Source organism: Electrophorus electricus, chromosome 18 (genome assembly GCF_041902795.1).
Source record: "Electrophorus electricus isolate QZ-2024a chromosome 18, ASM4190279v1, whole genome shotgun sequence".
Lineage (NCBI taxonomy): Eukaryota > Metazoa > Chordata > Actinopteri > Gymnotiformes > Gymnotidae > Electrophorus > Electrophorus electricus.
The window spans coordinates 14,303,053-14,315,000 of NC_137514.1; the positions used below are offsets into that span (position 1 = coordinate 14,303,053).

The window sequence follows — 11,948 nt, forward strand, 5'->3', positions numbered from 1 at the left end:
CACACACACACACACACACACACACACAGCTGCCGAAGCTATTATTTCCCCATTTCAATCTGACTCGCCAGCCTTTCATGCTAATTCTATTATTGTTGGAAGTTTATGTGATTTCATATCGCTGGAATCGGTAATGTATAATAACCCTTCAGGCTAAAAGAAAAAAAAAAAACCTAGGCTATCGTCCCAGCCGCCACCGGGAAAATAATTACTTTCATATCAAAACTCCGCAGGAGCTGACCGGGTCCTACCGCCCGCGGCGCGAGACCTCAATTCGATGGAAGGTTTTGTATGAGTGAATTTGTTAAAGCAATAAACATGAGCCCACAGTACATGAGCCCATCGAAGCGATAAACAAAACACGGCAGGCTAACTGCAAGGACTGTGGCGACAGCAGTACGTAAAAAAATAAATAAATATGTTCTTTTCTTTTACAATACGTTTTTATTTATGAAAATGTTACATATATAAATATCTTTGATACTTTATCGTTTTTACAATGTTTGAGGATTCACGTTGTTCTAATATCCCGACTACACGTTTCCCCTCGGGAGAGTCCAATTTAATAGGACTATTTAAATGAAAGAAAACAACAAAAACCTATAATCCACCTGAATGAAGAATATCCGTTTTGAAAAATGTTTTTTAAAAAGTAGTTCAAAAGTCTTGTATACAAAAATGTGTCGTGATAAGCTTTGGGAACGTGACAAGTCTCCTTGTCTCCATGTTCGATCCGTTTTCAGTCCATATCCACATCTTCTCAATTTATATTTGTATCAGACGAACTGTGTGTTCTCGTGTCCGAGCAATCCGACAATTTCAGGGACGGGCTTTCTTTCACGGCTTTGTTCGTGAGATCTGACTCAACTGCATTTGAAACCGTAGTTTGTGGTAGATTAGCCGCATCAGAAGCTACTGTAGTTCTGTCTGATCTTTTTATAGGAGTAAGGACAGAGCCGTTTTCACTATCCTTCAAGCAAATGTTCAGCCCTTTATCTTCAATCCCGTAGCTGTTGGTGCCACTGCCGCTGCATATGTGATTTTTACTTCTTGTAGCATTTCCAGAATTTAACTGGGGAGCATTTTGGTTTGAGTCGTCTGTGGTAGAACATCTGTGACTAGAGATACCTGCATCCTGACCCGATTTCATCGCAGTCTGCGGCACAATGAAACCCAAAGGCTGTGTAATGGGATACAACAAGAAATGGCCTTTGCCAACCAGAGGTCTCTGAGATGGTAGCTGAGGAAATTCCAGCACGGGTTTCCGCCTGGGACTTGAGTCGGCCAGTAAGCTCTCCACGCTAAAAGGGCAAAGCTTCTGAAATGCGGAAGGCCGCGTGACGTCGCTGGTGGGGCACAGAGCTGAGTTCCGGGGAGAGTCTGTTGACTCGGCAATTTCGTGACCTGCACCGGTTCTTTGGTGCCGCGGGGTTTGGTCACAGGCATGTTCAGTTTGATGGGTATGTGGGTTAGACACTGCCCCGCTACGTTGAGCGGTCTCACTATCTGTGCTTTGCGAGACTCCACTGTCACTGTCCGATCCAGGCGTATGAAGAAGTTCCCCTGCTAAAAGCTTGTTCTGTGACTTGAGTAGTTTGCGTTCCTGTTTCCGTTTCTTTTTCTCCACGCGCTGCAACTCTCGTCGCGCGATCTCTTCAGGGTCCATCGGCTCCCCGCTGCAGGTTGTTGGGTGAGAGTTGTGAGCGGGTCGGCCGGGTCCTTTCTTGGTATTTTCCTTTTTCCGCCATTTCGCTCGCCGATTTTGAAACCAGACCTACAGTCAACAACGAGAACTATCTTAATTAATACCATATAGACTCTGTCTTCACGCTGCATACTTAGCTAATAGGGCTTCTCTGATCACATTTTTGTACACTGATAGCAGAGAAAAACAGGAATGCAATGGACATTCAGACCTAATGTCACGTAGTGCAGGGGACGTTTTAGATCAATACAGGTTAATAGGTTATAGGTACCCTTAAATTAATCAAAGAATAGAAAGTCGTAAATAAATGACGTACATGTATCAACCCTTTGAGAATAGGCTAAGACATAAAATATCTAACTTTGGCAATAAACTAAACGCACAAGCTGTTGAATGGATTTACTGAGGATTTACTCAACAGTTAATATTAAACATTTATTTTACTGGTAACATATGACAAACCACATGCAGCTGTCTTCTCTCGTATCTTCTAACATACATTTATTTGTTTATTTATTTAATCAAGGCCTAAATAGCTCTTAAATCCATAACACAATAAACTAGATTGCACAAGCAAAAACATATATGAAGGACCTCTCAAACTGCCAAACCGGCTTTATATTTTAGAATCCGTCTACAGCCGCAGATGCGTTCACCTTAATTGCCGGTTTATTCAGTGTAATGGCTCAGTCTCGCAATTATGCTTGGTCCTAGCGTTGCTAATTTGGGTTTGCATCCCCGCTAATTTTTGCGCATGTAAGCGCGAGGACAGATTTGGCCCAGATGAGCCAAGCAGCAGCAGGCACGCTCTTCGCACCCCGCGCCCAGGCCCCTCGCGTAGCGACTGCCTTCTGTTCAGTGCTGATAACGCGGGAGTAAGCAATCAACAGCAGGCTAAATCGCATACTAACATCAAGACGTCAGGCGGGGTACATGACAATAGCAGTGCATGCAATAAAATAAGAAATAATAATAAAGTTTAAATATTGATGTTACAGTGCTAATCTTTTGAGAGTATATGACTATTCTAAAGTTAAGTTTGTAGCTCCCCAAACAAGAAAAATTCTTTGATCCAGCACGTTCATAAAAGAGTTACAATGCACTTGATTAATTCATCTCAGCAGTAGTCGTCCCATAATGACCGATAGTTTGTTTGCATTAATGGTTATATTTCTGGTTTTAAAAAGTAACCATAGTTAAGACTATGCTGCTATCGATAGAGTAAATAAAATATTGTTTTGTTTGTGCATGTGTATGTGTGCGTGTGTGCCTGCCTGCTTGCCTGCGTGTGTGTGTGTGTGTGTGTGTGTGTGTGTGTGTGTGTGTGTGTTTGTATAAGTCCATCTATATATGTAGTTTATCTTAAATGCTACTGCTATAGTTATGTATAGGTTTTTCCTAACATGCGAGATTTAACAATTTCAAAACAAAATACAACGGATCTATATCTACTACAATCACAATATATTGTATCATTATTTCAAGAACAGAAAAGGTGAAAGATTTATGAAGGATACCTTCAGTTTCTAATCATTGTTAAATATATGCTAATATAATAGCACCGGATGATCCGCCTGTGGGCCTTTTTCAAATCGTCCTAATAAATGGCAAAACACATTAGGTAGAAATTACATTATAGAAGGGTACAAATACATATTTACCTGAACACGTGACTCAACAAGGTCCAGCCGTAGTGCAAGAGCCTCGCGCATAAACACATCCGGATAATGACTTTCGTTGAATGCTTTTTCGAGCTCTTCCAGCTGCCACCCGGTAAAGTTTGTACGGGTGCGTCTGCGTTTACACCCGGGGCTCTCTTTGTCTGGGTCTCCGGCATCTAAAACAACAGAGACGATAAATAACCATGCGAATATCGAGATGCTCGTACGCGCACGCAGAACACACACATAATTTTATTAAAAATTCTGCATTGTACTAAAAGTTTATTAAATTCAATATATGTGCCAGTAATTTAACTTTCCTTAGCAAAATAAAAACAGTTACGATACATTCATTTAATCACATAATCGAAAATATGTTACTGTATTTTTTTCTGTGTGAGGAGATTATTTACAGAAAGATCGCATACAGGCCAAATAAGACAATGTTCCGTAAAGACCAGAAGCTGTTTTACGACTATATAATATAATTTACGTTTAAATCCAAATTCATGCTTAGATTGCATCTCAGACTGAATTTACATAATCTGTTTGAGGTCTTATATGTGAACAAAATATATGGAAAGTACGGAATGTTTTCATCTGCAATTACGCACTGTATGGATAAACCATCAGTTTGTTTTTGTGTTTGAAATATTCATATCATCAATCGATGAACTGTATATAATGTGTTTACAGTAGATCCTAATATTTCAGCAGGTTATGTCAGGTTTCTGGTAGTTACCAAAACAAGACAAATATGTTGGAATTAATTGTTGGTATTAATATACAACCATTTTAAAATAAAAAAGGAGAAATTGTCAGTTCACTCCGAGCCATACAAAATTAGTCTCCTAAAGAATTCACAGATTATATCGCTAAAATCTGGAAGGATGTTTATTTTCACTTACCGGTGAGTTTGTATTGTTGACTGTCCCCGTTTACGGTACAGCCGGTTGCGAGCAAGGAACCGGAGTTAACCACAGATGCTGAGCAGGATCCGTTTAGTAATCCGTCTATAGAAAATGGTACGGTGGCCGCGGACTGCAGCTGGTGTCCAGAGAGATCGTAAACGTGGTGGTGGCTGAGGTGGTACGGAAAGCCTACCCCGACCATTCCACCCATGGAGCTTCCAAATTGGGCATGAGGGTGCTCGAGTATCCTACTGTCCATCATCTCATCTCCCGAAACAAGGGTTCGTGTTCACGAACAACCTCCAACTCTCTGTTAAAGCGCATACAGCAACGGCTGACGGAAGAACGTGGACATGCTTTGCGCCCTCGAATAAGGAATAAGCGGAGAACAGAAAGCGCACGCGCCTTTTTTCTCCCCTTTACTTTGTCAACATCGACTTCCCCTTTCCGAATGATTAGCCTCCGCGTTGGGGAATTTGGGACCAATAAGAAACGTTAATCGCCGGTGACGTCATATACGGGGTTTAAACCGTTTTCCATATCGATTGCTAATTATACCTGACATCCACCTCAATAAACAATACCACCACTGTCACAACACGACACGAAACATCACAACGGGGCGAGAGGGAGGAGAAAGGGGAGTGGCGAAACAGGCAATTGATTGAGTCCTAGTTAAATGTTAAAAGATACAACGTGAGCTTTCTTCTTGTGTCTTTAGAAATCCGGACGTTTCATACGCTTGTCGGAAACAGTAACATAGCTTCTGGTCGGGGCAGGAATTATCGAGGGCTTTATTTCAGGGTGTGTTTTACCCTTTTACGTGTTCTCCAGTTACATGGAGGCATCTTACCCCAAATAGCTTTATCCCATAGTAGACCCTCTCAATCATAACATCCCATTACAGCTGTCAGAACGAATTTATAACTACAAGTATTTTTGTAATAGCTAGATACGCGCGTTTAGGAAACTTTTTTGTAAACCAATCATTCCCAGTAAATGTAAATATATACACCATGGGAAAAAACAGCGCCAGAAAGCGTTTTCTAGTGTAATACTGGGCATCTGAATGAATATCTTCTAAATACTCACAAACATTTTCACGGCCTGCAGAGTATCATGTAGTTGGACGTCAAATATTTGCATGAAAGACGTATTGCAAAAGTTTTCGATTTGCCGCTTGGTGATGATTTACAAAACTTTATAAAAGCTTAAACGCTGAATATTACTTACAACTGAACCTCGTTCGCAATTACAGTTTTCAACGTTAGTTACTTACTTCGAAGTGTAAGGACATGAGCTCCTGCCATGTCGCCAAGACCCCACCCACCTACTTCACCCACCCATCCCCCGGCCAAACTGATCGGATTTGTGTGATTGTCTGTTTGTCTGTCTGTGGTATGCTCTTTTTATAATCTGAAATAAGACGATTTGGGGTCTACAAATTTTGTGCAAGATGTAAGCAGATGGATGTGATTTTTTTCTTTTTACTTGTTCAGAATTCTGATTTGACCAATTGGGTATAAATGTATTACAGTAACTGCCAAGCATAGGCTAAGTATGGGCATATATAATGCGTATATAATATAAAACTAAAACAGAAGTAGCTAAAATTGGGAAATAAATGTGAAGTAATTATGGAGGTATGGTGGCCTGTGTCGAACTGAGGCCCTAAACCTAACCTATTCCCAATTACTTAATTCCATCTGTCTCTAAGTAGGCTACTAGCCTAAATGCAAAAGGTGTCCTACTTCCGCCCTCGGCGATAACAGCTTCATTTCCCAACGGGAGAGAGAGAGAGAGAGAGAGAGAGAGAGAGAGAGAGAGAGAGAGAGTGTGTGTGAGAGAGAGAGTGTGTGTGAGAGAGAGAGAGAGAGAGAGAGAGAGAGAGAGAGAGAGAAAGCGAAAGCGGCATGGTCCTGAATACAGAATAGTAATCAATACTCTCCATGTATAAAGTAAGCATACGGGCTTTCCCACCCGTCCTCATCCTCCATTACCGGGAATTAATTCGACTTTATTTATCCAATTTCTCCAGCTGCCAGAATGTTAATTTGAGTTGAAATTTCTCCCCGCTCCCTCGCTCGCACTGACCTTCGGTGACACCCGGATTGGCGTGTTGTAATAACCTGAATCTTTCAGCAGAAAGGCGCGATAATTGTTACCTTATTAGCATGCAAATTGTTTAATTAATATTATTATGAAGAAGCATATAATCCGTTCGTCACTTGACCCTGCGGTCTGCCAGGCTGGCCGCCTCTCTGCATTTCAATGTGTTCATTTCAAATCAGCGCTTTCAAAAGGCCTCTCCTCGCGTCGGTCCCTTTCAAAGCCTGCTTTCCCCGGGTGAGAGCAAGCCTTCCGCGTGCTAAGAGCGCTCGTTTGATGCAGCCTCCTTTGTATAACTCTCTCATCCACTACACTTTAAACCCAAACATTTCATCACTCTGCATACACGAATTATGGAAATCGTTTTATTCTGTTTTTCTTTTTTTCCCTTCAACATCAAAATTCAGTAATTGGCTCCTTGTCGTTTGCTCTTTGAAAGCCAAAGATTGAAAAGACCCCCCCTCCGGTTTTGAGCGCACGGTATCCGCCAGACGCACGCGGTTCCCGGGAAGGCAGCTCTTGACACACGGCCCCTACGAGGCGTTTCGAGACGCCCGTCGTGTTTAATCCATTCCTCTCCGGCCGAGTGGTAGAGTTAGATGCGCGAGCTTTAATTAAGTTGATAAGAATATGCACGTGAGGCGCATGTAAGCACAGTGTTAAGCAAACCTCCATCACCTTTACCACATTTTCGTTTATATTTGAAACAGCAGACATGCGAAACTTCCAAAAATATATATGAACAGGGAAATCTAATGGCCGGGTAGTGAAAGACACGGGTCGTGGATAGACTCTTGACACTAAAACTGACTTCTACACTCAATTAAACAAGACTCACCTCTCTTTAACTGAGTATATCATGCATCTTTTATTTATCTATACTTGTTTTATGTTAAGGTTTCTATTTTATAGCATGAAAATGAATTAAACTTCCAAGTTCTATAATTATAGATGAACTTTAATGAAACTTGTAAACCCCCCCATACCCACACCCACACCCATACTCACACCCCCCCCCCCCCCACACACACACACACACACAAACAAAAACAAAAAGGCATTTAGACAATTTGGAAATCTTACTCAATTATCTTGTGTGCGTTATCAGCACCGCACCCCCACCCCCGTGAGTGTGTGTGTTTCTCTCTCTCTCTCTCTCTCTCTCTCTCTCTCTCTCTCTCTCTCTCTCTCTCTCTCTCTCAGTCACTAGACTGACACCAAGCATCACGGTTCCCTAAACTGTCAGCCCGAGCTGTAGGCCATTCAGGGCAGTCAAATTAAAACAGGCCTGCCGTTTAAACACTCGGCGAAAACTAGTCATATATATGCAGACCCCCGGCTGTCCCCGACCAAAGGTGTCAATATCGAACGCGGTTATATCTCCCGAGGTTTCCCATTATTAAATTTCACTAAAGAGACCTAGCCCTGCACGGCAGGTGCTCGTGCTCTCAGCTCCGGGTAAACACACTCTCACCCTTAGGCTCATGAAAACTCTCAATAATACTGGGGACACATAGAAATCACATTTATTTTTAATTAACAAATTGATATGCGAGTATTGACTGTTTTAATTACTTAATTAACTTCATACGAGTTAATTAGTAACTATCTAAATTGAGCTGCACATTATTCGATTTACAGATAATTATAGTGTGAAACGTAAATTAATTGTTGGATGTGTGATTTGATCCACAAACGGAACTAAATGCGGGGCCAATTAAAGAATCAAATGATTTTCCTCCTGTGTTTGCGTTTCACTCAGACACATAGTTTGATGTTTTAGGGGAAACTAGGCTAGCCCACTCGGAAACATTCCCCCTGATCCCATTCAGCTAATCCACGCAATTAAAACTTTCCCGCGCAATAATTATCTACAGTTGTTCGGCTGTCCGCACAGAAAGCAGAAAGCAACAGCGGTTGATTCGGATTTTTAATTCACTTCATTTCTGATAGAGGAAAAAGTAATTCCCCTTGAAATTACCTTATTCAGCCCTGTCAACCTATAATGCCCTTCAGAAATCTTACCCCGGTCTGCATTTATGAAGCAGGGGAAAATGGAATCCTAAATGAGAGAGAACCTTTTAATAATAATAACCCAAACTTCCATTAAAGTAATAATTTCATCTCAATTAAAACTGACTTATCACCTTTTGCTAAAACGTGCTTAATATGCCGAAAACTATCAATGCTTGTCGGAGCCCGAACCGAGGCTGCCTAATTGTAATCAGCGAATCGAAGGTGCTTGTCGCTTCCTGGTTCCCCGCGCTAGCATGCACGGAAATAGAACTAATTTACTTGCCTCCCGCGGGAAATCCGTTGAACAGATTAACATTTTCAAAATATAGTAATGATATCATTTGAAGAATGGTGACGCCAATTTGTGCGGAGCCTTTGTGCCAGAATCATTTGCATATTTTTCACCTACAATTTTCTCCTGTTAATCACACTGCAATTGATGGTTGTGTGTGTGTGTGTGTGTGCGTATGTGCGTGTGTGCGTGTGTGTGTGTGTGTGTGTGAGAGAGAGAGAGAGTATATGTGTGTGTCAGAACATGTACAAGAATAATGAATTCATTGTTGACCGAACTTGAAAACAGATGCTACAAGTAGTTCAGGACTTGAGGCCCTACAGCTAACTTGCAAAATCCTCGCGCGAGAGGCCATTGCTTTATCGCCACCCAGTGCTTCGTGAAATATTGTGCGCCAGCACGCCCGAGTTTAGAAATCCTCGTGTAACATGCCAAATTGGATTAAACTGGCAGAAGGTGGGGTCAGTGGAGAGTTTTAGGGACCCTTTTAATATCTCAATTCCTAGATTATTCTGTCCTGCAGAACTTGTTATTTTTAAAAAGGCTACCCAAGCAAAAGCAAAAAAGTAGTTAAAATATTTTGCTAAAACATCGTAGCCTTGGTCAGGCAGAAGACCTTAAAATAGGTTATAGCCATAACCATATTTTAGTGAGGTAATAGTAAGGATCATTTACCTTTAACAGAAAAACTGTATGCCCTAGACATACTGTATGCTCTTCATTTTCTTTAAAATATGTAACATTGGAAAGAGCATTGGATTAACTATAATTAACTGGAGTGTTGCTATTTCAGAATACATTTAATGAAGTAAAAATAACATAGACCTACTCCTCCAGCAGACCAAGAAATGTTTTGATATAGTACATACATTACTATACTGTTAAGTAGATAGCAAATACGTAACTCTTTTCAGATCATTTTGAATTTATAGTTGGTGTATTTTTGCATAATGAAATGCATAATGAACCTCTATGCACCCCTGTTTTCTTTTTCCTCAGTTTGGACAGAGCACTCTCAACCATTTCACTACGAGTTATACTGTGTATGACTATGTATGTGACAAATAAACCAAATTTGAAACTTGAAACTTGAAACTTGCTGGTTGTAGCTCTTTATTTATTTTATTTACTGGTCACATTTTGAAAATGGTATGCAGAGTGGTATATATATATATATATATATATATATATATATATATATATATATACACACACACACACACACACACACACACACACACACACAAAGCTGATGAAGGACATCTGTCCAAAACTTTGTCATTATTTAATTTTTAAGTCATACAAATAGCTATATACAATTATGTATCTATTAATATGTAGCACAACAATACACAGTATGTGGAACAAGGCCTAGTATCATTCTCACATTCTTAACAAAATTGTGATGATGATTATAATAATACTGCATAAGTCACATGTATGCATACACAACCACTCAGAGATGTATCAACCACTCAGATATATTTCCTAGATTTAGTAATATGCAAATAGGTCTGAAATGCACCTTCACAGCATAGCAGAAAACAGAATTGTTTATTTTCAGGTTTGACTTAAAGGATATATTTTGCTTATTATTTTTAGTGTGCAACAATGTGTCAGCTAAGTTTCCATATGCTGTGATCACATTATTCATATTACAGAACTGTTTGTGCAGTTTCTATCAATCACTTGTGTATTGCTTTGCTTCTGTTACTAACAATAGCCAGAAGCACCATTGTCTGTTTAGTTTTACATAAAGGGTTTTTAATGGTATCAGTATATTGACATTAAACTAGGTTTTGCTTAAGCATATGTCAAATATCTGTTGTAACAGTGCATTTTGATATTAAGTTCTAAATAAAAGGCATTTTTCAGTATATGATTCTCAGATCTGTTCAGTTACTAAGAAAAATTCATAAAGCAATATTGGTTCAAGTCTAGTCATATTAAAATATAATTTGGTGTGTTCACTTCACAATGTGGACAAGCATACAGTACAACATGCATGATCACTGAGAGACACCTCCCCACGCACCCCATCTTGTAAAATGCTAATGTATAACTCAAATGGAGAGTCATCACTAGCCTAGAGACCACTCTCATTGAGTCCTGTGGGAGCAAAAGGAAAGGAGCTGAAAGAATTATTTTCATACATACAGATGTATTAAACGTTTTACCTTTACTATTGAAAGGACTTATAAATCCATCCCACATTATTGCAGTTATATGACCACTGTTTACTGCAGACATTCAACTCTGATCTCAAACCTCAGGTACTTCTGTTTGAAACAGAATTGTTGTCAACCAGTGCAGCTCCTTTAAGGCTGAGCAGAACTCTCCTCATTAAATTACCTAGTAATATAACTCCAGAACCCCAGTGAATGTGATTATTTCCAAGATAGCAAGGAGGACATGATACAGAATGTGGAGCACCTCTGATTCCTCACCATTACAGGCAAAGAGCCTGTCTGGGAGATTCTCATGGGAACACCAAGTTGTCCCAGGATAACACCAGAGTTGTCAGATTTCCACCCCAAGCACAGTGAAACCCACAAGGACTGATTCACCATGCAAGAAGATTTCCAGTTCATTCAGAACATGTGATAACCAACAGGAAAGCTTCGTTCAAGGGCACCCCCTGTATGAGGGACTGGATAGGAATCCAACATCAGAGGAAAATCCCAAGGGCACCCTGTGCGTAGCTGGGGGAGGCGGAAGCCAATATACAACCGTTTGATGCTTAGTGAAAAACCCCTTGGGCCTATGGGAAACCAGGGAAAAACCTTTTGGGTCACTGAGAGCTGATTCAACCAGCAAACCTTAAAAGAAACATGTTGTTAAAGAGACCAGGTAATGTACTGGATTCACCTGTCATACTGAAGCCAAGTCAGGACACAGCCTCTAATGACACATTGTGTGGACTCAGCTCCAGTGTTCACTATGGCACAGGATAAATGGAGGAAAGCAGTTTAGTGACAGGGGCTCAGGCCCAGGTTGTGATGGATGGTGTGGGGATGATATACTTACTCAAAGAAGTCTATCTGACTTTACAGACTAAATAACCACAGCAGGATCATTGGTGACACTTTAAGTGAGCCATGATAGGGCTATCAGAAGGACTTGGTTCACCTTTACTCTTTATAAAGGCCTGACAAGTGAGTAGCTCGAATGGTTTAGTGAATTTCTAGTAAAACTACACTCCATTGTTTAATGGGAATAATAAATGTTCTGCATATACTTTAAAGCAGTTCTCA

At 40.5% G+C, this 11,948-nt stretch overlaps 1 protein-coding gene across 1 annotated transcript; it reads right to left on the reverse strand.

Annotated features, from left to right (window-relative positions):
- Positions 1-430: 430 nt before the first annotated feature.
- Positions 431-4,878, reverse strand: uncx4.1 (Unc4.1 homeobox (C. elegans)). Its single transcript, XM_027006166.3, has 3 exons — positions 4,275-4,878; positions 3,367-3,542; positions 431-1,774 (listed from the first exon to the last, which is right to left on the reverse strand). Exons 1-3 carry the CDS (start codon positions 4,537-4,539, stop codon positions 761-763), a joined length of 1,455 nt encoding a protein of 484 aa, XP_026861967.2. The 5' UTR covers positions 4,540-4,878; the 3' UTR covers positions 431-760.
- Positions 4,879-11,948: the final 7,070 nt, after the last annotated feature.